General features: G+C 37.6%; 2 protein-coding genes across 3 annotated transcripts; one reads left to right on the plus strand and one right to left on the minus strand.

The window, feature by feature from the left end:
• Positions 1 to 4,473: 4,473 nt before the first annotated feature.
• Positions 4,474 to 23,521, minus strand: LOC116766810 (moesin/ezrin/radixin homolog 1). Of its 2 annotated transcripts, XM_032656929.2 has the most exons (11): positions 23,392 to 23,521; positions 23,031 to 23,064; positions 15,166 to 15,345; positions 7,924 to 8,046; positions 7,646 to 7,816; positions 7,325 to 7,536; positions 6,846 to 7,106; positions 6,425 to 6,530; positions 6,208 to 6,342; positions 5,748 to 6,119; positions 4,474 to 5,667 (listed from the first exon to the last, which is right to left on the minus strand). In XM_032656929.2, exons 2-11 carry the CDS (start codon positions 23,040 to 23,042, stop codon positions 5,503 to 5,505), a joined length of 1,737 nt encoding a protein of 578 aa, XP_032512820.1. In that variant the 5' UTR covers positions 23,043 to 23,064; positions 23,392 to 23,521; the 3' UTR covers positions 4,474 to 5,502. The 2 variants fall into 2 exon arrangements, with proteins under 2 accessions (XP_032512820.1, XP_032512819.1); XM_032656928.2 differs by lacking the exons at positions 23,031 to 23,064; positions 23,392 to 23,521 and adding an exon at positions 20,238 to 20,397.
• Positions 23,522 to 23,854: 333 nt separating this feature from the next.
• Positions 23,855 to 27,916, plus strand: LOC116766811 (palmitoyltransferase ZDHHC6). The gene is made up of 8 exons (XM_032656931.2): positions 23,855 to 24,141; positions 24,263 to 24,444; positions 24,765 to 24,849; positions 25,073 to 25,200; positions 25,568 to 25,738; positions 26,119 to 26,325; positions 26,558 to 26,745; positions 27,025 to 27,916. The coding sequence occupies exons 1-8, from the start codon at positions 24,096 to 24,098 to the stop codon at positions 27,185 to 27,187; spliced, it is 1,170 nt and encodes a 389-aa protein (XP_032512822.2). The 5' UTR covers positions 23,855 to 24,095; the 3' UTR covers positions 27,188 to 27,916.
• The last annotated feature ends 9 nt before the right edge of the window (positions 27,917 to 27,925 follow it).

The following is a 27,925-nucleotide window of genomic DNA, read 5'->3' on the forward strand; positions in this document are numbered from 1 at the left end:
CCTGCGACGGTTGGTTTTTGAGGAGGATCGTTCCCTCACGCGTTTCGCATCCTCTTGAGGTAGCAGAACTGCTTCGCAGGAGGAGACGGCTTCCTAGTACCCCTCGCTGCGAACCATTACCTGACAGACCGGGCGCGAGAGGTCGCCGCCGCCGATCGCTTCCCTTAAAATACGGCGTTGCTCAGCCCAAGCAGGGTACACTGCAACCGTATGCTCCACTGTGTCCTCCGGGTGGTCGTCGCAATGTCGATACCCGGGCGTTTCCTCCCTCTTAATCCTAAACATCCGTGTCCGGTAAGCACCTGCGTCAGGCGGAAGGTGAGAACGTTCTCAAAGTGAGGATTTACCGCTGCGATAGCAGCATGCCCGAAGCAGAAATAAAACCTGCAACGTAAAATATTACTTTCCAGTTGTTTTATCAAATAAGCTCATGTGCACTTTTTTATTTGTTATTTGATGTGATTTACTTTTTCTCTTTCAATTTGAATTTTTCTTCTCCACCCAAAAAAAAAAAACTAAGATTTACTTTTGTAATGATTAAAAATTATGGAATTTTTTAAATTTCCATAGTAGATAGTTACGGAAAACACCGTTAATATCAAGACTCAAGACATATGTACAAGAATAATGATGTGATGTTGGACGTTTAAGTGACACTGAACCTCTCAAATAAATGGCTGGAATTCTATAAAATTTAGACTCAGACATCTTCAGTTTACTTTGGTACAAATGTCTCCATACTCATATTTCCTTTTTTAATTTTTCGGAACGTAAAGTGAAACTGCAAGAGTTTCAGTTATTACCTTTCAGTTATTTCAGTTATTACCTTTCCGAGCACGGGGTGACGGAGGCTTGATGCTTCCGGTACTAGAGGAGTGGGCTGGGCATCGATAAGGTACCCTAAGGTACGACATTTAGAAGAATTGGAGTTTTATTTTAACATATCATGGAACGTACTGGAAGAATTGACATTAGTCACGTCAGTGAGACTGACGTGTCTCTTTGTAAAAACAACGAATTTGTAATAAATCCGATATATACTATTATTTCGATATCGTGGATCTTATAATGAATATCTCGTTAGGAGCCACGAGTCGGAAGGTCGGACGACCATATTAAGAAAATCGGAATTACGGATCGAGGGAAAGATAAAAGGGATCTGAGATTTCATTCTAGTATAGACAGACTAAAAAATATATACCTCACATGAGGAAAGGTATAACAGTCCGCATCTTTTGTTAGAGACTACTGGGTTTTCCACCCGGTTCTTTGTCCATATGATCTTTCGCAAAACCGGTAGGGTTCGCTGGGAAAATTTCGGGAAAGAGAAAGCTGACGTTCCGTGAATCTTTTTTTACGACGAATTTGTGATGTGTTATGGTTTTCATAGAAAAAAGTGTTTGCTGCCTTGCTTTTCCTCGATGTTAATAAGTCCAGCGGCCGGTACCTTATATGTGTGTGGTGTTGGGTTGGCTGGCTTTATCGATTTTTCATTCTATTGCTATTAAAATGTTGTGATTCACAGCCATACTTTAAACTCAAACTGCTATTTCTGACCACTGTAAAAAGTCTTTTCCCATTGATATCCATTATATAAACGTTATAATTTAAAAAAATAAATAATTACAAACATTGCAACTTGTAACATATATGACACTAACATCCTATTTGTCAAAAACTTAATACTCGATTGCGTAGTAACTGAATAAGCTAGGTTATCTAAAGAAATCAAAAAAAAAATTCCTAAACTATTGCCTCTCAATTTATGTTCTCCTGGTAGACTATGTTATGAAAAACGTGAGTGTTACGCAACATCTGATCGAGGAGAAAATTGAACTTCATAGTTCTATACTGAGTGTGCTTCGCTACAAAATGTGTGATGTACACCACTCGAATATTATGATTTCCCGGTTTCCCATCCGTTAAGTATTGTGCGGAGTGACACGGACGTCATTGAAATACGCCAGTCACACACACAACACACACGCACGCACGCACACACGCACACACGCACACACGCACACACGCACACACACACACACACACACACACACTAACTTTATTAGAGAAAGACGGCACGCGGGACGCAGGCCGCAACCATAGACAAAAGCATACGTACATCCCTCCCACTTTAGTAAAGCAATATTATTCACTTAATCATTGACGATATCTCTGGCGTTTAGGGTCGCCGTAGGAGTTGAAAAAATTGAACTTATGCCTCCTGTGACTTAATTAGATTTTAATTTCTTTTCTTTTTTCTTGTCGTTGTATTAAATTAATTAAAAAGATTTCTTTTGATCTTCTTTACAATCTTTTAGATATCGTTCTCAAAAATGTAGTCTTATCAGAATTATATGGTCTGCAGATTTATTTAATTCATATTTTCTAAACTTTAAATTCAATTCTTCTCTTGCCTCACCTGTTTTGTACTACTGTACTTTATGGTATTCTTATATAATAAAAATTTCATTCATAATAGTGAGCTTTATCCTTAACATATATTTTTATGAAATTGACCTTTTAATAAGATTTAGTATCAGACAATACTGCGTACTAGGAATGATTTCAGCTTCACAACTGTTTGGATAAAACAATAAAATGAATTACATCTTTTTTAATTGTTCTCACTATTGAGGCTCTGAAATCTATATTATATTTATCGTACGATCAATACCCTTTTTATTTCGTAGCATCCTCACAGTAGATCGTAGCATAGTACTATGTAGCTTTAACACCTTTAACATCACGAAATAAAAGTGCTGAAACTACGTTTCACATTTTGTTTTGTTTTTATTTTAAATTCCTTCTCGTTTTAAAATTAACATTCAAATTATCTAAGTAAAGTAATAAATCCATTATAAAACGTAGAACCTCCTTAAGCAGAATTGAAGACAGGATTTAATAATGATACTTATAGGCTTTCTTCTACATTAAGTATGAATTCGAATTCAATATTCTTTATTTCTTAATTCATCGAAGCAAGATAAGCACAATTAATATTGTTTATATAGTTTTTCTTCAGTTACTTTCAGGCAAAGTGGTTACTTATTTATATCGCGAAAACTAACTAACTAGGTTTCTGTGACGAGATCTAAGTTTTCCTTTGTTATTCTTTCTTTCCTTGACAATCTAAGGTCTGTGATTTTTAAAAACGTCATGTGAAATAACGTCAATAGATTTTGTATTCATCTTATTGGTATAAAATAGTAAGGATTCACAGAAACCCTCCAGTCACAAACAGCTATCTCTCACCATTCCGTAATGTATTGCTCCATTCGCCTTTATTAGATAGAGGACATAATGGAAAAAATCGAATACGTACAATAACCGACCTTTACAATATGTGTATAATATGACTTAACGTTCCATTAATAACCGGCTTAGCCAGCAATTTTACATAAAGAAATTTAAACAAAGTTTCCATGGGCATGTGGTATGTACAACGTGACACTGACGTTAGGTCAAAACATCTTACCAGGAGAACATAAAACTGTGACGTTCTACAGTTTGCTTACAAGTGTGATGTACGCTACTCGCCTCTCATGATTTCCTGGTTTCTCATCCAATGAGATAAACATGTTGTTCGTTCTAACTTACGTTCCAGTAATGTTTTTTAATTGTTGAAAGCAGTAGTTAAATTTGAAAGGTCTGTTTAGAATATATATATTACATGAGAGCGACCAAACTTGCCATCAGACGGTAAATAAAAACTGCTAATATAAATTCTAAATGAATAAATTTAATGAAAGTTTAAAAAAATCTCTTTAAATTCTGTTTCCTTCTCATAAAGGCATTGGAATTTAAAAGAAAGCTTACAAAATTTTTATTTTATATTTTTGTATCGGCTATCATGAAGAAAAGGAATTCCTTCCCCTATTCAAAGTTTAATCAAAACTAACTAACTAAATGTGTATATATACAGAGATCACAAGGAGCAATAGTACCAAGCTTAGTATCTCCATACCTTGCATCAGCTGGTCAGTGATCGACAGTAAGGTTATGATCTTAGTCGAAGTGTTTGCGGTCTTCCAAAATACCTCACTCACAGTATTGGACAGTAATTCATTATAAATTTACCAGGTTAAGGAATAAAAATGTTTAAACTATTATTTTTTTGTCCAATCGCCGTTTTTTGTCTATAAGAAATAGTTATCGAAAAGCAAGATTTACTCTGAGCACTTTAATAATATTTTTGTATAGACAATATTTGTAACCAACATTTGTTTTTTCATTTAGATGTACTTTTAACCGATCCCTTCTTTACATAAAGTCGGTTCTATGAATTAGATCAGGTACATAAAGTAATATGGCCGTGTGTTAGGATGTTTCACAATATTAATACTTTGTCCGAGCATTAACTTACATGAGATGTGGTTCAGACAACATAAACCCAGTATATTAGGTCCCGTACAATAGTTAAGATACTCAATGTATGTTGGGTTGATGATTAGAATCGATTTAAATAAAACACAATTTTTACTTAAACATTTTATTGGAAAAAATTTCATCCTAGGTAGAAAGGCAACGTGGTATTGTATATTTTTAGAAATAACGATAAGTTGTATCATTAAATACTGTTACTATACGAGACGGGAGCGGCACGACGACCCGACACGACACGACACGGCACGGCGCGGCCGGTCGCGTCGTGTCCGGGTCGGCGGCCTATGCGACGGATGGCACTTATTGTTTAAAAACACGTACAAATAATATTGAAACATTATTTTTCCTCTTTTTATTAATCAAAAACCAAGTACACGCCACCGCATCGTTCCTCATGGAATGCCTTTAATACACTTAAAAATAACATTATACACATCCTATAAGCATACAGTAAAAATAAAGGAGATTTAGAATTTTGTTCAGAAATAACAATCCGTGACGAACGGCTCCCCCCGGACGGCCGGGGAGCAGAATACGAGAAGAAACGAACGGAACATGACGGAACGGGAATGAAGGTACAGAACTAACCCATTCAAAGAAGACGATAATTACACTTGAAGCTCTAACTCCTATATCTAAAATATAAATGATTATAAAAATAAATAAGGGCCATCGCCCCCCCCTTTCACCCCCACTACTACTCAGGACATTTCGGACACTTATTACACTTTTGAGCAAAACTAGTAGTAAATTTAAAATTTTTCAAAAATATTGGTGTTCGACACTTAGGTCCTTAAACAGAAAAACAGAACAGGCCGGGAGCGGCTCGGCCGAGTGCGAGGCTCGCACCGCGGACACGGAGAGGGAGCGCGCTCCCGGCGGCGCCGGAACAGAGGCAGATGACATAAAGATCACTCACAAATAACGTTATCAAACAAACGAGCTGTGTAAGTCGACGGTACTCGGAGATGTTTACATATTCGGTTATTATAGCACATTATAGTCTAAAATAAAATTACTATTAAGTAATAATAATCAATATTTACACTGCCGGTCCCCGGGCCCGGCCCGGTCGGGTCCGGGTCCGGTCGGGTCCGGTCCGGTCGAGTGCGGTCACGTCTACATGTTCTCGAACTGGTCGACGCGGCGCTTGGTGTTCCCCTTGCGGATCTCCCTGAGCGTCTTGTACTTGTCCCGTCCCTGGCGCACGTTCTCGCGGTGTATCTTGTCCATGGCCGTCTCCTTGGTCTCGTCGCGAGACTGCGCCAGGTCCTGCTTCAGCGCCTGTAAAACCACATCCGGGTCCGTCAGCACGTGTTCTATGTGTATGTGTCCTTGTGTGAGTGAGTGTAGAGGTCACCTACCTTCAGCTGGTTGTGTAGTCTCTCCGAACGCTCGGCGAGCGTGCGTCTGTCAGCGAGCGGGTCCACGAGGTCGTCGGGGGCGCGGCCGAGGTCCTCAGCCTCGGAGCCGGCCTCGGAGCCCGAGCCCTCTGCGGACACGGCCTCGTCGTCCCTCTGGTCGCCGCGCTCCTGCAAGTGGTGATGGTGCGGCGTGGTGGCGGCAGCGAGGAGAGCGGCGGCCTCGTCCTGCTGGCGACGCGCTTCCTCCACCTCCTCCTGCAGCCTTCTGGTCTCCGAGTCCTTGGCCTCCACCTCCTGCTGGATGCGGGACACCTCCTGCTGCTTGGCGGCGATCTCTTCCTCCAGCTTCTGTCGCTCCGCCGCCTCCATGTTCTGAGCGGCATAAAATTACGACTTGTAAATAAATTTAACACGGAAGAGAGACTCGTATAGTATATGTCGTATCCGTGGTGAAGGGTACCTTAGTCTCCTCGAGGCGCTGCATCATGGCCTGCAACTCGTTCTGTCGCTGCTCCAGCTCCTCCTTGGCGGCCTGCAGCTGCTTCAGCTGCTCCTCCAACCGTCTAATCATTTCCTGGGCCTCGATCAGGTTGGCCTGTACCAGAAACGTCATTGAACTCAAATCTTCCTAACGTACAACAGTGAGTTATAGTCACAATACACTTAAGTAGTCTAACCTGTGACCGTTCCATCTCCTCCTGCATCTGTCTGAGCCGGTCTTCATACTCCTGTTGTTTCTTCTCCGCACGTTCTCGAGCTGCGATCTCCAGCTGCAGTTTTTCTCTGCAAGATTAAAGTCGTTAGCTCGGTCGGTGCTCGCATGTCATACACAAGAAACCAGAACTCTTGCAACACCTTAGTAAAAAGGAACTTCAGACATTTTTTTTGCCTTCCACGAGATAACAACAAATTAATGGTTAAATTCCTGTAATGTGAGCGGAGGGTGGTTTTAGTCAAGTGACTAATGCTAATATATTGAATAGTTTAGCGCCACAGACAGTCACGTGGTTTTCGTTCTATGAACGGCAAACCTTCAATTCTTCAGGATCATTTCTATCACTGATCTTAATCTCACAAGTTCTAAACCTATTGCTATACCTTTGCGCCTGCTTGGCGAGCTTCTCCTCCCGGGCCTGGGCCTTCATCTGCTGCACGTCGATGGTGTCGGGCTTGCGGCGCCTCATGTACAGCTCGTGGTTGCCCATGCACAGCGCCAGTATACGTTTGTTGACACGAACGCGCGGCGCGAAGAACACGAAGTCGGGAGCCTTCTTGTCTATCGGCTTTATGATGAACTTGCGGTCGTTGAAAGATATGTTGCGGATTTCGGACCACGGGAAACCGATTTTGGGTGTCAGTCTGATGATAGAGAATAAAATCTTCATTAACTTTTAAGAGAAATATAGCTTTGAATTTGTGAGTGACTTTTCACCGAAATATTTTGAGAGTTACAGCAAGGTATTTTCTATAAAAATGTAGGCTTCCTTCTGGTCTTCAAGTTAACTTGCTCGGGGATAAAAAAAAAATCGGCAAATAAAATTAAAGTACATATAAAACACTATATGAAATTAACTAACTTGTCATCCTTCTCGTATATATTGAGACCCAGGGCGTCGACTCCCAGCCACAGCTCCGTGTTCTTCTTGTTCCGTATCTCGAAGTAGTTGACGCCGTACATCTCGAGGTCCTGCGCTATCTTCAGGTACTCCATCATGGCGTCCTCCCGCAACATGCCGTGATGCTCCTGCCACCAGTTCGTGATGCTCTGCTCCCACTCCTCGCGGGACATCTGGTCACACATTAGCGGCATAAAGATACATTTCCAGATTTCAGTAGCGATGGAAGACAGTAGTGGTTTAATTTTACTCTAGTAATGAATTGAGGATATATTACAATACCTTGTGCTGGTCGGTGACCCGCTGCGGCAGGAGTCGGTCGTTGGCGAGGAAGCCTGGTCCGTGGGCGGCCGCGTTGTGGTCTCCGTGACGAGCCTGTACTGCGTACGACGCCAACAGTACTGAGGTCTCCGGCGGACAGTAGATCTCGTCTGAGAGGATCGCATTCTTCACCTTGAGGACAAGTCACTCGTATAGTATAGAAGCAATGTGCTACGTGTTCTTTTATGCTCCCACAAAATGTGCGTATCTATGTTTGTGTTTATATTTGTAATACGTACTTGTAGGTAGAACAGTTTCAACGTGATCTCCTGTATGAGCTCGTCCGCGACGTCCTCGGGATAGAATTTAGCGCGAAACTTGAACTGGAGCGGGTTCTCTTTCTTGACGTCTTGTTGCATCACCTAAAGTAAGCTCTATTAATGCTTGTCATTGTTCCTCCTGACGTCTGTGTGCACTACAGACTTAGGATAAATTTATTTTGTATTAAATTCACACGGTTTTTATCTCGCGAGAATTATGTCATCGCTATACATAATGTGTACATTATTTAAGCAGATTTACGCTCCACGAACACAGCTGTGAGGCAGACTCTTAGTCATCAAATTTATATTGTAATTTATGTGAGAGCTTCTTAATTCTTTAACCTCCCGTAGCTCCACACATTTCTATGTCAACATGCAATTATATCAATGACGGCGTAATATTTGTAACACATTTAAGCCATTAAGTGTCATTGAATAGTTTCCAGTATAGTAATTGTACAATTGTCATAAAACATGATCTCATCCATATCTTACCCATCTGGAGAACGGTAGCGACCCTGACTTCGTTTCGTGCCCAAGTGGTCCAGGGAAAGCGTTTAAAAGGCAACAATTAATTACAATTCAGCGTCGGCTTTGACATCCAACAAACAAATAACACAAGCCGAGCTTACAATCAAGATATATTATGATTATCTCGAGCCTACTTATTTAGTTTTAAAAATGTAAATATACATTTACCCAGATATAAATGTAGCCTATTAGTTAATCAGTCTCAGAGCTCGGAGCGAACGTAATCAACTCAATTAAATATAAATAATGTAAAACAGATTTATTTTGCTGCATTTTGTGTTTTTAGCTAATAATTAACAGAGAAAAAATGTCATTGAACTGTAATTTTATGTGAGAATTATTTTAGCTCGGGGGAATATATATATATATATAGATATCTTTAGAAACATGTCTCTATATTGAAATTTAATATTTAAATTTTCCATAACATTTTTAGTAATTTCATTATAATCTTAAATTTCCGATGTTCCGAATACGTGAGCTGATAAGATAAAACATATCGAATGACGAAATTATAAAGTAGAGTAGCGAGGACAGGTAACACAGAAAACATAAGTTCAAACATCTCGCGCTGTGACAATAAGTAATATATTATTATTTTTTATTTGAATGCACTTATTAGTTATTTGTCAGAGGTTTGAAAAAATATTTCGTCTTCCGTATTGTTCAATACAACTTACGTATGCATAATTCATCTTACTGTATTTACCATATTTTTATTACAATACGTTTTTGTTGCATGAACGTTTTTCATAAATTATTTTTGCATTTGCAGTAATGGCAGTATAATTTTGCACATTTTTTTCCCCATCAAAAGTTAAAAAAGATCAATTGGTCAGAGTGCATAGCTGTCTAGTTAAAAGATATATTTATCGTAATCACGTTTCATCGTGTACGGAAGCAACAGGTAAACCACATTATGATAATTATCGTTTTCCCGTCATCAGGAAAATCCGAGGTGGAAAGGAAAAAATCTAGCTTAGACTACTTTGTAGCTCAAGACGCGGGGAGGTGCACAGCGCTAGACATTCGGCACACACCAGTGGACATCTCCTACTAGCCATCTACTAAGACCACCAGCCGACCTTACCAGATCGTCTGATCTGTCGAAGGCAGCGTCCTCGTCATCTTCCGGCGACACCAGTTTCCTTACGGCGGTGGTGACACACCTCGCCGTCTTCCCCACCACAGTCTCCGGCTATATTACATTACATTACATCACAGACCCAAACGTCTTTATTTCAATCTAACTGATCATCGTTCACGGTTCGAATGTTCGTATGTTTTTTTTGTTTACTCAGTCGGAGTTCGATAGTTGAAAGATGGCGTTAGCTCCCTTGGATTGAGAAACCAAACATCTAGTCGTGGGAGAGGCGAAAGTACGGTCAACAACCTCTCGACCGCGATCGGTACAGTCAGTCAGTCAGTCAGCTGTTCTGTAATACGCGAACATTCCTCGAATGCCGACGACCACTAGTGAAATATAAACAAAGTAAAACGATCGAGAACACACGTAACGTTCATATAAATACTGTGAGAGAAATCGGCGACGAAATGATCAATCGATATATAATCACGAGTGTGTTAGATCAGGCGAGCTAGTCGGTGGAGCGGTTTAAAACGCCAGTGAAACTTGTGAGCGTGTGATACATTTCTCTTCATTGAGTGATACAGTCGCACGGCAGGTCGCTGCTCGGAGACGACTCGAGACATCGCCCGTACTATTAGCGACGATGGCCACGGCGCTCATTAGACCCCGCCAGTCGGACACAATTATATTCATTAATGTAATCTTTATAATAAACGAAGCTGTTTCCTCTTGTGTCATTCAGACACGCAGGGGCGAGGTTAATCCGTTACAGAGATCGACTTGTCTTACAATCTTGTAAGCCTACGAGATCGTTGATTGATGAAGGATAAATTTAGTTTCGCCAGCCGCGTGCGAGACAAGGTCGTCTCGGATAGCGTCGGGACACTTTCACTTGGTCGTGCCAAGTGACATGCCCTTTCTCGGTACTTGTTCAACAACTTACTGGATATTGAAGTAAGCACATAGAATATTGATCGTATGTTTTAATAACTTCTGTACAATCTACGACTGAAGATGATCCTCATGTAAAATGATGATCGTATATCGACATGGGCAGCCTTGGTGCAGGTGTGTCCTGTGAGAGCCGAGTCAGGGGTCACGCTACCCGGCGGGGTCCGGGGAGTCGTGTGAACGGGGTCAGGCGGGCGCTGCGTCTCGCATGGTCGGCCGCCCCGCGTGAACCTGTTTCCGAGAAGCCCCACAACCGATTGTCACTATACCATACCAGAGTCTATCGCTTTCCGATACTTAATTACTGACTTAGCGATGTTCCCTCATTAATATTGTATAGCATGACGATGTTATTTTGTTACTTAGATTACAATACAATCAGTATCGTTATCGTAGTATTAAAGTTTAGAACTGACATCCTGATAGTCTTACGACTGGGTTTATCTCAGTGTAACTGAGGCTCTGATGTCGTCCTACCCCCCCCCCCCCCCCCAGTATCGAGGACGTATTTCATATACTACGATAATCATAATTATCGCTTCAATGACAAAAACTTACATTCCGTGAGCGTTGAAACGAAATCGCGTGCGTGAGATCTAGTCATGGCATAGATTATAATAGAACCCATCTCAATAATACCTTTATAATGTTCTGGGACTCGCTGAATTCTGTTAAAAAACATATTCCATAATGGGTACTCTGGACAATTATATGGACAACTTTTTGACAGTACATTGAAAGAAGAGCGAATGACTTACGAGGTCTCGCGTATAAAGAGTCCGTCTAGAACGACGACGGAGCCACAACACGTACAAGACCCAAAGCCAACGTGTCGTTATTAAAGTGACTAAAGAGTTATAGATAGAATTATAAAATAGTATATTGAACATTATACTAGCAGACGAAGTGTACAATAAAATATGTACCATTAATAAAGTTGCAGTGAGTCAAGCGGACGATGACTATACAACAGGCGCAAACACACAAACACACACACACACAAACCCACTGTGGGTGGATCGAGCTAACAATTTACAGTCAAACAAGATTAAAGGTTGACGACATTGCAGACTTATATGTAGGTGTTGGTAACATAACATCGTTACTAAAAACCAACATTTATATCAAACATGCATTTGCTGAGAAGACATTCGTTTCAGCAACTACAAATATCATGAGCTAAAATTAATATAATATTTTCAAGTTTAATGCCGAAACTCGGGCTGGAGTAACGAGACTGGTTGGTTGAAATCATCGAGTCTCCTGTACATAGAAAGAAAAATCAATCGATACAATATATATATTCTCATTCGGTACGTGTTCGGTAAAAACCCCATCGTGTGACGCGTGGCACCGCGTCTGAATAATGATACACGGACACACATCACCAGCGGTGAAATCGTAAATAAACTAGTGCTGGGACCGCGGAACACTCGCCGCTGACAACTTTCCCGACACTAGTGTTTGCCAGTATCGATACGTGTCAGCTGGTCGATAAATAAAAGTTAATCGATATCACGCTACCAAAATTTAAAACCATGTCTAGTCGAAGAAAAGTGGAACAGAATAGGACATGATTTAATATTCAGATATTTATTAATAAGTTAACAATGCCCCTGTTAGCTCTTATCACATTATAAAATTAGTCATTGTGGAAGTTGCCGGATGAATCAGCGTTGAAATGAGATTTGTAACAGAGACGCGGACTTGGGGACGCGGTGACGTCACGCTATGTAACGAAATCAACTTCCATATAAAATAAGTATTAGGATATTGAATAAGCATGCAAAAAAACTGTGAGTTTGATGAGTTTTGTGAGATGTATTCAGATAAAAAGGGCGTGAAATATTCTATGAACGGAATGTGTACAGAACATATACTATATATGTTTTGCATATAGTTATAAATAAAACATATTAATTACAAGTATATACTATATACATATTAAAAATTATTATGTCACAGTGACATACCTATTATCATCGAAGTGTTGAGAGATGACGTAATGCAAAACGAAGAAAATATTATATATATATTATACATAATTGTTAATCGAATGAATGAATGTATTTAAAAAATCGTTAGTTATTGTAATACGTGCCGCCGAGCACTTGTGACATCGGAAGTCACCGAGTACCGTCATGTGTCAGAGTGTGTGTAATAAATTACACGGGGACGTTCAATAGTGATGGTTCTAGCATTTAGAGAACATCACATCGCTGTTCGAATATATTATGATAATAAATAACTGGTCGAATATTGTCAATAGTTATATAACTGACAATTTTCACATTGTTGACGTATTTTGAATCGGTTGTAAAATTTTGTGTAAGCCGTGTCGTTTGTAATGAGCAGTCGATTTGGCTGTAACGATAGCTCACCTTGTGCCGAGCCTTGGGACGGTGCCGTATGAACTCAGCTTCATGAATATGTAGGGATTTATGGAATCAACCATCTGGCACATGACCAGGCTACAGAGATAACGTTTACACACGCAGCGGACGAAACTATCAATGAAATCGATTCTCTAAAGTGATTGACTGACTTTATATTATTACATTATTAAGAAAATGCTACGTGTGTTGTTTGATGACTACTTAGTTTAAATCTCCTTATGTTTGTAAAATAATTAAAAATAATTTGATATACTAGTGCATACAGTACGCAAAATTTCCACCATTTTAAGCTGGCAACCGAGTCCGAGCAATTAGTCACATAAACTTTTCTATAATATAATTTGTTTTAATAAACGAAACTTATTACTTTAAGTGTTACATGTTTAAGGCGCTATTACTCTATGTAATACATCGTAATATGAACACGTATCTATCAACATCAGAGTCGTATCACGTACAAGTGACACAAACGACCCACTGTGGACGAAATTAGGTAAGAAATAATACTATTCATATAAATAGCTATCAACGATACATTATAATGTACAGAATATTTCTTTAATATACTTTTAACTGAAAAACATATACTTGTTTACGTTCGGTCCAACTGGTAAGCTAAGGTTATTTTTACACACTCATTTAAAGTAAGTACCTACATATGCGTACATGAATAAAATTATCCTCGCTAACGGTAATTTCCTTATTCAGAAGGCTGTTACGAAGGTTACATCTCGCTTACAGAAATACTCGGTAAAATATATAATAAATCATGAATTTACCTATGTATATATGTAATACGATGCACATATAACTGAATAACAATAAGACGCTATGGCTTTCCTCGTCAAATATTTGTTACATGTGAGGTTTGAGGACACACTTGCATCATTTTTCCGGGGCGGGTCGGTTAAGTGTCATGTCAACAGTTCGCCAGCCGCGTGCTGACTTGTGTTCTCGATGGATTGCAACTCGCATAGTTATCATTGAACATGATTGCAGTACATAATGCCTCAGCCACGGCCGGACACGTGAACCGAGCTCGTTTATATAATAACATACAATTGTAGCCTTCGTTAACTTAAACCGACGTTTTATATAGCTTAAGATAGCTAAATCATTAATAGTTTGATTGACTTTTATTTTGAATTAAATTTCAAAATAAATTTATATAGATATTGAATATTTCGTTTCATTCAATGTAAGCTCATTTCAAAATGTTCCTTATATTATCTTTATCTGTATCACTCCTGTGATAATGACAGCTGACACTCCTAAATCCGGTTACAAAATAGTTGGCATAAAAAAAACTTCATACGCTTTAAAACTAACATATATGGTGTAGAAGTTTTAATCAATTGAATCATAAACACACACCGACAAAAATAAAATCACCATATATATATTTGCTAGTGAGACATTGTAACTCAATGTTAAAAGATGAAACAGGTTAAGTGTAGAGGTTACAGGTTGAACCTGTGTAGAGAGCAGTCGGTCATTAGAGCTCACGAGAGACAAATATAGCTAGCATCGAAACGAGACGAATTACATTCTACACATGAACGTTACGTTAAAATGTGTCAACGTTTAAAGTATGCAGTTGTTTACAAAACAATTACTTGTAGTAAATAAGGCGAGTAGCGACTGAACAATAGATTTTTCATAACTAGTCTTCCGACACGGCTCTGTCTGTACCGATCTATCGTCTATGTAAATGTCTTACACGTCTTCTATCCTTCGAATGAATCCTCTCTCCATACATATTAACTTCAATTACAGTACATTTAATTTCGGCGGTGATAATATATTGAGTATGAACGTTTCAACGATTCACGAATTCAGGTCGGCGTCCTCATGTTCGTTACGAGTGAGGTTGTACGAGACGACATTGTATAGTGGGTCAATGTCGCACGAGTGACGAGATAACCGCGGAGAAAAGGTACGGCGGTGAAATTAAAAACAAAGTTTTACGAGCACGAGAACAAATACCAGCAACGGCCGGAGGGCGTCCGGTGTGTGAGGGTATTACGTAATAGTTATCCTTAAATGTTATGCGACTCGATTGTTTGATAAATCAGTTACTCAGTCGATAATAATTTGGACAAACGACATCGGAGTCATTAATGTGTAGAGATCCTTAAGACGACAAACGTGTTACTTGTTAGGACAAATATATTTTCAGTCTATGTATCGGTGTGGAGGTGTGGACAAGGTTGTGTACATATAATAAATGTTCTGTGTTGGATATGTCACCTTCTTGTAGAGTTTGATCCAGGTGAGGTCCCCCTTGGAGTCGGTGTACTGGAGGCCGAAGAACCAGACCTCTCGCAGTCCTATCGTCTTGACGACCTGGTCGAACAGCTGCTTGCCGGTCGTCGTCTGCTGGATCGCGAACTCCAGCTCCGCGTCCATAGTCGTCACGCGGACGTTCATCTAGAATAAAATAAACATTTATACACTTTCCATGATGTGACTACGGTACAGTTTACGTACAGACAGACATATAATAATATACATTTCATTGTATTATTTACAGATAAAAGTATTGCGCTATTGTAATTTTAATATTTTTTTTCAGGACAATATACGTAAGTTGAATTTCCTTATTAGTTAATATGAATAATTTCATATTACCTAATATGGTAATTTTAATCAATGAAATTTAAGAGCTTTCGAAAGATAAGTTGAGACTTGAGGTTATCTTTGAATGACAGTGTCGGATGAGAGAGTCATATAGCAGGCTTTAAGGTGCGATAAACAACTAGCGAAAGGTTCTATATCTGTTCCGGATTAATGAAAAGGGGGCAAAATACGTTTATATATAAAATTGTAATGAACGTTATATCCAATTAAACGGTCGTATTTTCACGTGACATTATTTTTCGTATCGTCAGAGGATGATACAAAAACAGAGTGAAAAGACTAAAATAGTAACAGATGCAAATGTAGAAGCTCGTTTAATTATAGCTGCGCTGGACTCGAGCCAAGCGGATGTGATCTTCCGGGGACGCTTGTGTCATAGTTATTTACAAACAGCACTTGATCGTACGATTTTGTTATTGAAAAAATATTTACATAGAAATATATTAAGTCCGTTGGAGTTCTGAAATGAGTCGTTTTGTGCCGTTATTGTAATGTTAGCTGCAGTCCGGGGAGTCAGTTCATTGATAACGATCACCGCACGCGATCATCTGAACACGAACAATAGCTCGTGCACTTCGTCTTTAAAACATCATATTCATTCACCGAGAGAGGTTTTATTTTGGAGGCCGACGTCAAACCTTGATCCATCCCCTATAATTAAATCGTTTAAGACCCGCATCTCTTGTGATCTTATCGGTTCCTTTAGTTCTGTTAAATGGCTGGACTGGTGATGTGTATAGTCCATAGCATTATAAAATATAATGGTCCGTATATTGAGAGTGTAAGATGTAATCTAGTCCGTAACTAGTCGGCGTGTGCATTATATCCTTATCGAAATAAACGTCGGATGTTTATCCAAGGCTGGCAATTTGTCACCGTCTGCGGCTGGCCGTACTTCTGAGTGGCTTCACTCGTTGTTTAAAAACGGTTCCATTTAAATGCAACTGAGCTGCGTTACTACGAATATAATAAAATTTTCATTCGTTCTTATCGCCCACTGGTACACGGAACTCGTAAAATAGTACATTGATTAAACTCTAATATAAATAACCAACACCGAAACATTTCAAGTTTATTATCTCGATACGTTGTATTAAAAACCACTGCAAAATGGAAATGATATTTCAGGTCTAGAGCTATGAGAGTGTAACCTTTAACAAATATCGGTTTAGTAGTTTTTGCGTGATAAACGAACAGACGTACAATTTCTCCCGTTTTAAGAAAACCAAACTTTTAAAGCATCTATATTCATTTGATTACATGTGAATCCTAATATTATTATCCTTAAAACCAGTTATTATCATATTTAACAGAGTTTGGAGTTTTTCATTCATATCAACACACAATACTATCAACTGACGTATATATGGCACTGGTTCTCCACTGTACACTGTACACTGTGCTTCAAATTATTAATGACAGTTTCGTTTCACTCACCGTCAAAACTTCAATTTTCTTGGACGTTTTACTAAACTCATTTTTCCTAGTATTTTTACGTGACAAAAACTTAAACATGTTTCTAATTAAACCGTACTAAATTCTTAGTTAATTGTAAACGGTATAGTTTATCAGCGTAATTAAAGAGACGTGTAATCTGCGAGGCAAGCCTTGACTGTAATGTGTTATCTGAGTATCCTACTTTCTTAATTTTTATGAACACAAAAACATTATAATTTATATCACAACTGACTAATATCTTGACTATCAGCAACTAGAGATGAGAATGACGTCATCTTAATTTACCTAACTGATCGCAACTTATACTTGCTGCTTCATATGCATTGTATAACCCTATTTATATTATACCATAGATATTCTATAAAATACATCGAGACATCTCTGTTCATAACGGAAAAACAAAGAAGTTATTTTAAAAAAACGGCTACGGAAGACGACCACGTAATATCTTACATCAGCCTTTGTTTTTTATACATTTACTTAAGTTGTCGTTACTGTAGTCATCCACGTATAACTGGATACTGTGTCTTTGTGAGTTGATAACGCTCTAGACGTTGCTGTATCATTTATGGGATACATATTATATCAACATACGGATCTATTGCAAGTGATTCACGTTAGTACTATGCGAACAGAGTGTTATATTAATATTATGAAGATGATAAAAATATAATTATAACAGTGATAAAGACGTGCGCCATTAGATATGTGATAAAAATAAGAATTAGAGAATAAAAATCACGAGCATTATGAGACTACGAGCGTTTATTCATGATGGCGGCGATGGAACATAAATCTCCATTTTAATAAGATGCCGTGCTCGTCGCGGGGAGACTCAAGGCGAGTGCCGTAATTAAACTATTAAGGTGTCATGAGCGGCTCTATTAGAGACGTCGCCGTCGTATTCCTTCCTAACGTTCGTACCAACATCACAAACATTAGCTGTGCGTGTAATGGCATCACTTTCCACTTGTATGAAATGTGTTTCGCGTTATGCAATCACCTCAAACGTTTATAATAACTTTCATTCTGTATGACTTTTAACTATTCACGATTTGTCAAATATCTTTCTGTAACATGTAACCGCGTCGACGTATTTTATCGGTGAAATTTTGTCTCCTAAACAGATTCTATAGTTTTTGTGTACTCGACATGGACAGGTGGTGAGTGGCAGGTGTGGTGAGACCCAACCACCTTTACCCTTACACAATCCCTATTGTCATACAAACATGCTTAAACTTCTTTATTTTCCTTACACGTCGGTTTATGTTATCCGCATGACACACTCGTGTGTACGCAATCATATGATAAACATAACATATTTCAGATATGACGTATTTATTCAGTCAGGAGCTTAAAAAAATACAAGATAGTATCTATACGTGGTTTTATAACGAATATTTCGACTATCTTAATGATTGTATAATAGATATTCATAATCGTATAAGACCATGCTGGATGGGGACAAAAACAAGAAAGAAATCTCGTTATGAGAAAAAGAATAGAGAATAATTTACCGGAATATTTGATTCCGATTACGATTCAGGAGTGCAAGTGAAGCGGAGTGGAACAGGTTATGGTCGCGGAGCATATCGACCGTCGAACAAACGTTCAAGTACACTCCCGGCATGAATGAGGCACAACAGACGTCACTACATATAAAAACTCTGGGAATTCAAAAAAAGAAGGTTTTAACCCATAAAAAAAAAACACGCTAATGTCATTCTATTTCGCGGCAATATGTCATATAACGATAAAAAAGGTTATATTGTTTTTGCTTTCAGTCATACAGCCACATGAACTCATCTCTAAAACAAGCTCAATACCTACACGTATTATATTATTCACTTACGAACATGCGAAGCTAATGTATTTTTAGCTCGTTTCCTCGCAATATTTGCATTTGATAACAGCATGTTTTCCGTGCTATATCGCTGCACAATTCAAATAAACCTGTGTTCATAAGTACTTTAGGAACATGTAAAACAGTATGAAGAACAAGTGCTAATTTCAACTAAACAACAACTATCACATTTTAATTTAATCTACGTCTATACAATAGATGTGGACTATGCTTATCTTTTTTTTTAATTCCCGTATCAATTTATTTTCGTTTAATTTCAGCAAATAGTTTCTATTCATATCATATTTTGAGGATGACCTTCGCGTGAACATAACTTTATAATGACTAGGAAATTGTATTGAGATATTTATTATTTATTGCCTTTCATAGAACTGTGATTCATGTAGGATTATTGAAAACAATTTCTTTGTAAAATGTACAGTTTATGTTTATTATTTTTGAAATTCGAATTATTTTTATGCTTGAATATTTTAATCTCTATGTTATAGTCTATAGAGTATGGACTTAGTTCACGTAACATATTAATATATATATATATATATATATTGACGTAACGTAATCCACACAAACTATATGATATGATATATAATGATTTGAGAAAAGTTTTGTATCATTTTTCATATCTGGCTCAGATGTCTATCAGACTGAGTAAGTATTGATAGCGATAAAAATGTAATGAATTGAGATATTTACTTGTAAATTAACTTCACATTACTAATGTAGCTTCGAGGAAATGGACAAATTAAACACGTAACGTAATAATTGACAAACTCGTTTTAGGCATGATTTTTTAAAGGTTTTTTTAAGAGGAAGATCCTTGATGATATTGTAACCAAACGGAAAACGCTAACAGAATAGTTTTGCTTCGAACTTTAAACTGAATGATGTTGACGAAGCGGAATTTTTGTTAATAATTTTTTTTTTTGTGTCTAAGAAATCGAAAGCGGTGTCGGTTTGGCGAACACGAACAGGGCACCGTTCCCGTCTCGCTCCCACCGACGGCGGGGAGAGGGATGGGAACAAAAGACGGTTAAAAACCGTTCACCATCAGAAAAACAACAATATAATGTGCACCATCTCGTGAGCGTGGTGGCGTAGCGATGACATCACCACGACTTGTGAATTATATATACATATAATTATTGTTGCTATGTGGAATATAAGATGGCTGAAACTATACAAGCTGAAATACACCGCGGCGGCTGTGTAATGGCGTTCCGAGGATAAAGCGACGGCGCTATTGTATGGGGTAATTCGGAGATGGCCTCAAGTCATAACGTAGGGTATAGGATGCTATGAGGGTACAAGGGTCTCCGGTGACTTGACATTGTCCTCTGCGAGTTACGTAACCGCTGGGTACCTGTTTTCCGCCGGCGACCATCTTGATGTCCGTTCGGCGCGGCGGTCCAAGAGTCACGGTCACACTCTCACTACACGGTTCGGGAGGTCAGACGGAGCCCGCGTCAGGCAGACGCGGCGGTACAGTTTGAACTGAACGACGGTTGTCGCGCCGCGGGGATGTGCAGGCGCCGGCCAGCCGGAGGACGAAGGCTGACTCGCTCACCTGACACCGGCTACACCGAGCCCGGCCGATAACTACCTTACGCTACTACACATAGAGTCCAAACTCGTGCACGTTATATACAGTGCAGTATATTGTGATTAATTTTAGCACGTTTTCTATAGGCGCATTTGAGTCGCAGCTATAAATATATGTAATTTTTTTTTATATTTTTAAAATAGCGTTCGATGCAATTCTAAGTATGTATTACATCGTTGGGATCCGTCCGAGGTAGAGATCCGAGTCTTTGTGATTTATTTTCATATGCGCGCGGTCGCTTTCGTTTAAACTTCAAACCTCGCTAACGCCGAGACGTAAACACATATAGTAAATATATTTTAATATGTGACATTGTATAACTTCACAACTATTTAATATTGTATTATTCTCATTGTTTTCTCTCCAACTGTAAACGATTGGATACATAACAATTGACAATATGCGATATGTTTCTTCACTGATATACATAAAGTATAAAAAAATGTATTTAACCGTAGTCCGTAGTTAAAATTCATTAATCGTTTTTTTTTTCAATATCAAATTATTGTTTAACAGCCAATATACAGGTCTACGTTCTACATTAACAAATATATATTTTAGCTAAAACTCGTTTTCGGTGTCGAGATCAGGAAGACATTGATATGTGCCATATGTTTCGGATTAAAACACAATCTTAGTATTTCATATAAATTTCGATATAATTTCACAAATAAAATTTGTACCATCACAGAGCTGTTTGTGTGGACTATATAATATTTGTTGATAGTTTTTCAATACATCTCTATACATGTGTCAGTCTGTATGTATTGTATTTACCCGAGTCCGTGTTGGGTGCACTGTCACATAACGAGATAAACGACGTCCCACTTTCTAGCTTCCTTCCTAAAACATTTACGAGACGACACACGCCGCTAATGGTTCGCTACGAGCATCGCGTCCGACATCATTATTAAAGAATATTATATAATAACTTAATTTTTCTAACGACGATAATTTATTAATTATTTACTACGAAACACTTAATGTGACTCACGGCAACACCCTGAGATAGGCAGGCATTTGTTATAACTTTACAGCCAAAATAATATTGTTATAATTTAAATATCATTGAATTGTTAATTTTAATTTTCATTATATAAAATATATAATTACCTAAGCACATATAAATAGGTTAACAATATTTTAAAAACATCTATGGATTTTTGAAGTAGTTCCAATAATATTTATGATTATTTGAATTTTTTTTATCAGTTGATAAGAAACTTAAATGTATAAGTACATGAAAAACACAAAAAATAAACAGTCTTAAATACAGAAATAAAAAACTTTATGCACTACACACAAGTTGTATGCGAGTTGGTGGAATTAGTTGGACTAAGGGACAAAACTCAGAGAGATATGAAATTATTGTGAGCTTTGAAGTCAAACTAGGAAGGTTCAAAATCGTTTGGTGAATACACTTGATACTTTTATAGCAAAAATAACACTTAGGAAGTTATATATACGAGATATGGATAGAAAAGTGCCTAATAGAGTTAGGATTAGAGGAAAATTATTAAAAATATATTAAATACAAGAAAACAAGAGTATTGATGATGACAGGTAAAAAGTTTTTTTTTTTTAAAGAGAAGAACTCTATAATAAAGTTTTAAATCCAGATATTCTAAAAAGAATTTCTATTATGTGGTCACAAGGAGCTAATCCAGGTGCGTTTACTGTGTATCTATATACATTGCATTCAAATTCTGTACAGGAACAAAAAAAAAACTCAACTTGTTAGCATACAAAAAACATACTAAACTATAAAACCAATTCTATTCAACAAACAAACTGACCGAGAAATCATTCCCTGGTATAATTTTTGTGAGATATTCAAGTAACTGTAAACAAATATGGCAACATAAGTATCAGCTTTAAATGTTAAGTCAAAGACCAATTATCAACACGGCTTATCTATAAATGAGAACTGCATTTATATTTATGACCATATATAAAAAAAAAAAACATATCCAATGAGGCAGCAGATACAATAAATTATAAAAATATTGCTATAAAACCTCCTTAGTGATGTACAAACTGTTCACAAACCTTAAAGCATTAAGGTTATAGATAATTTTTAAAACATAAATGTTAATTATTTGTATGTTAATAGTGACAAGTCACCACAGGAATGTATTGAGCAATCAGAGGCCTAGTCAACATTATGCTAATTGCATTTACATCACATCACTCAGAGCTACCTAAACTGTATTTTAAAAGTTAAAAAATAATGTTATTAAGGCAACAAAGTATTGTAATCAGTGTAATTAATTTTTATTTATATAATGTATTATAATTAAAGTCATTTGCACCTCTGCTCTCACTCTTATCAATGTTTTAACAAACACTTTTACTTTTTATATTCACACTAGTACAGTTAGCTGAATTCATATATTTCCTTAAAAAATTCACATGTATAGCTGTGGTTATATGACTTCAAAGACTTAATATGCTGTTTGATCACATTGCAATGGAGAAATCAGTGAAAACTTCAACATTGCTTTCCGTCCGCTTAAATACGTAAAGTAAATATATAAACAAACGACGACTTACTGATTTCGGCATGTTTGCGGCTTGGGATCACTATCTGCAACCAGAAAACGAAACTATTAGAACATTATGATAAAAAATATCCGCTTTAGGAAAGTAGTTGACAAGTAACGAGTAACGCGTGACAGTACAGCAGAAATTGGTAACTGAATTCTATTTTATAAACGCTTAACTAGAATAATAAAATCTTAGTAAATAACTATTATTACTTTTTCATAGAATAATGTTGCGGACAACCGTCGAATAAGTAGACGCCGGTGAGAATATGTATGTACATTGTACAACACTGAGAATGGGTCATAAAGTCACAAGTACAAGATAGCAAAAATACATTTATATTATCGTTTTATTTACATTAACTTACCCGGTAAAAGAGGAATATCACCTAATAATCCACATATGTAGCACAACACACATGAAGAAAGCACACACCCAAAAGACCTACAAAAATATCGCGATGTGATATGACAACTGATGACTTCGTGACGTGGTATATGGTATTGCCATATATAATTTTAGAGTATTTCTCTGAGAACAGATTATGTATATAAAAAAATCTATTTGTGATATTTAAAATATTCGACTTGAAAGAAAGGCAATAAATTTCTTATTGACCAATTTTTGTTACTAAGTTTATGAAACTTATGTTACAAACAAACGAATTTGTCTTAAAAAAATTACAACTTTAATGCAAACGAAAAAATATCAGTTAATTCTAAAGACTAGTCTTACTTTCAAAACATCAATAAAATGAATAATCTTTTATTGTACACCTTTATGAGTAATCATAAAATAATATCATAAGACGTCGCCACCGGGAGAGTTGACAAATAACATTTTAACTGTCAAAATATATATGTTTTTACATCAAATATGAGAAAAGTATTAATTAAAAAAATCGGCATTTCTTGTTATGTATTTTTTTAAAGAAATATTTTATACAGATACTTGTTACCTAAGAAATATGATAATATTTAGAAAAATAAAGTAAGAGTAAACGAAAATAAATAAACCATTCCTATGAATATTATGCAAAGAGTTCCTATATTCTTAACATTGAACTAAAGTATGTCCTTCAAACGTTTGTGTCATTGGGGACCAATATGTGTATTGGGTAAGGACACTTCATTTAAAAAGTTGGAAAAAATATCATAAACAGATAGATGTTTAAATATATATATGTGTATATATTATGAACTTATCAAAAAAAATTAAATGTGTAAATAAATCATTAGGTATAATAAAACTGATAACATGGTCAATGGTGCATCTGATTGGCATGTGGTGGCCGCCTTACCTAACACTCGGCGGAGCTCTGCACGCCGCTTTCTTCCTGAGCCTGGCAGCATCCACTCTATACTTTTTTATGCAGGCATTACTTGAGGGTCCGGGCTATGTTCCTCAGGGGTGGAAGCCTGTGAGTTATTTTACTTTTATGAAAGCTGAATAAAATTTGTATTGTCCCAATAAAATAAAATGAATACACAAATTTTATTCAAATATTTTTATTGATTATATTAATGTTATGTGTTTAAAAAAAAAAAAATTAATGAAACATGAAATATTTAATTTACAGTTTTATATTCTATGAATCTGAAAGCTATTTCTGTCTCTACAAATTGAAATAAATCCTTAAGCAACAGATATTATTTGATATTAATTTTATTATAACAATAGCAGCCATGCTACGAGAAAATGTTATAAAAATAAAACGAATATATGAAAATATTGTTCCAGGCGGAGGAATGTGATGTCCAGTATCTCCAGTACTGCACAACATGCAAGGGATACAAAGCACCGAGATCACATCACTGTAGAAAATGTATGACTTCCTATGACCATCTATCGTATTCTATAATGAAATTAAACATTTTCTTATAATAATCAAGCTCTCTACATACATCATCTTGTTATATATTCAAACAAAGCCTCATTATATATATATAATATTATATCTGTCTAGTTTTTAATGTTATTATGTGTTCCATCTAAATATAATTGACCTTTATAAGCAATAGATATATATGATGAGTGTTTCTGTGAAGGTGGGCACTGCATAAAGAAGATGGATCACCACTGTCCGTGGATCAACTGCTGTGTGGGTCACAACAACCACGCCTACTTCACTCTGTTCCTCATATCCGCTGTACTGGGCTGTCTTCATGCCTCCATAGTATGTTGATGTTATTAGAAAATTACACATGTACATCTATGTCCAGTTTAATGTTCCTAAATAAATTAATATATAAATATATTTTAAGGTTCGTCTTTGGGAGAACATGAATTGTTTATTCAGCGCTATGTAATGTAACGTGTCCTTACATTTCATCTTCCTTAATCAATTTTACGTATATGTGTATATACATTACTTATTAAATACCAAACCCTAAATTCACTCGGTTTTAAGTGGAAATTGAAGTTCCGTAAGCCTGTAAGGGTTAATCAAATGTTATTTAATATTGTTAGTACAGATTCACTCGTTCGTTCATTCATTCAGTCGTTCAATATGAACGTGTGTCATACATCGTATATAACTCCAGGTGTTGTCTATCTGCCTGTACCACGCTATACACCGCGTGTGGTACTTGCAGTACGGCGATGGCACCGAGCCGCTGATTTACGTGACCTTGACCACGTTGCTGCTCTCCCTGCTGGCCACGGGCATGGCCGTGGGCGTTGTGCTGGCCGTGGGCGCGCTGCTCTACCTGCAGGTCACATAGAATATAATATCGATATAGTTGATAATTGAATACATAAATTATATGCCAGCTGGAAGGCGTCACCCTTCATATTAAAGAAATGATTTCTGCTATCATTACTCTTAACTGCATGTCGTCTGTGTCCGCGTTGACTCCGTGTGGTGTTCAGAGAGATACGTGTGTGTTTGATTTAACAGATATGTCAACCGATCGTCAGCGACATCTAGCGACTGTCGCGACACATCACGAGACTACGTTCTAAGTACGAGTGTTATGATGTGTGCTGGGCATGATTTATAGCCTTTACATATTTTTGGGTCTAATAACCATTCACACAAACACTCTCACAAACTCTGACATGTATAACATCGCTAGAATAAAAAACTCACCAGATGCGGAGTATTCTTCGGAACCGCACCACCATAGAAGACTGGATCGTGGACAAGGCGGCCTGCAGGCGAGACGAGCGCGGGCTGCCTCAGTTCCGGTTCCCTTACGACCTGGGCTGGAGGAGCAACCTGCGGCTCGTGTGGTCCGGCCACCAGTACGACGGAATACACTGGCCGGTCCGGGAGGGACACGGCCAGTATGACCTCACTGTGAGTTTATTAAGTCCGTAAAGGATATTTAAATATTCCTGGGACGGTCAGTATTCGGCCCCGAGTCTCTTGTTAATTTACGTCCCAGTAGCTCTGCTAATTAGTCCATCGAGTTCTCGCTATTTGAATTATTTGATACAATTTGAATTTTCGAATTCGCTAACAAACAACCGAATACAGCCTTATAATATATCTGTGTATACTCAGATGACATGACATGATATATTCTCAGATGGAGCAGAAGGCGCAGAAGGCGGACAAGGCCGTCCGCTCCCGAGTGTACGCGGCGGCCGCTACATACTCCGGCCGCTGGCTTCCCTTCCTGCAGTACCCGAGAGCCGCCCTCGGCCCGCCCTGCAGTGACGAGCCTCGCCTGCCGCTGAGGGTAGGGGACCGGGTCAAAGTCACCAGGCATCGTCGGTGAGTACACACACACAAACACACACACGCACGCACGCACACACACACAGCAAAGGCCTTGTTGCAAAGATAGAATGACAAACTTTGTAACATGGTATGAAGACAGCTGGTGTCGCTGAATATACAAGATGCACCTGTTTTTATATCGGCTCACACTCGAAGTGTTCAGTAATTTACTACATAATTTTAGTTATACGTATTTAAAAATCAAACAACTGATTTCAACTGCTTATGTGAAGCTTATAAAGAATACTGTATAACGGTGCCACATGTCCCCAGGCACTGGTTGTTCGGGGAGAAGGTTCTGTCGGAGCAGGAGGCGGTCGGTGGTCTGCGAGGCGACCGCGGCTGGTTCCCGCGCGCCGCCGCCACCGGCCTCGACACGCACACATACACACACACGAACACACACACTGGCAAAAACAAACACAAACCGGACTAGAAGAGACGAGTAAATATTATCTGTTAGGACGAACAAAACCTTTGGTTGGCTCAAAATATCAAAGAATTACTGTAAGTAAGACATTGTTTTACTTTTAGTTGATTATCACAGCGTTATATTTTATCCTGCAAGTTTAGTTCCAGTATCGACAGCGTCGTGTCGTTGTTAAAATAGCCTCTATTACTATAAGCTTAAGTCTGATTAAAACTATTTCAACCGCAATGAGTGATACCACCAGAACAATGTGTTGCCTGAACAGTACTCCATGAAATGTATAGGACATATGATATCTTATATAGTGATCCATAGACAATATATATATATTAGTTTTTTCTTACAAATTATAATACTAGATTATTATCTAATGTAACTATGACCATAGACTACTAATGTAATATAGTCTGTGCAAACGCGGCCTGTTACAGTACTTCTACACCCGGTCTCTTGATATGTAAACAGTGGCATATAATACACAGTGTGTCATACTCTGTCAGAATGATAATCTGTCCTGTATTAAGTTATTGTGTACATAGTATCAGATTTGTTACTTATGTTATATATATAATCACTGACTAATAATTTAAGAAAACATAAATAATGTAACATATACCGCTCATGATGCAAACAAATAAAACTGATCTCTGTCTTAACTTTCAAAGTATTTTACAATTCCATATGTTTTTTAGTAGCCTTTGTGATTTCTTTATAATAAAATATAAATTAAGCTGATTTATTATT

The sequence above is a fragment of the Danaus plexippus genome, chromosome 10 (assembly GCF_018135715.1).
Source record: "Danaus plexippus chromosome 10, MEX_DaPlex, whole genome shotgun sequence".
NCBI lineage: Eukaryota > Metazoa > Arthropoda > Insecta > Lepidoptera > Nymphalidae > Danaus > Danaus plexippus.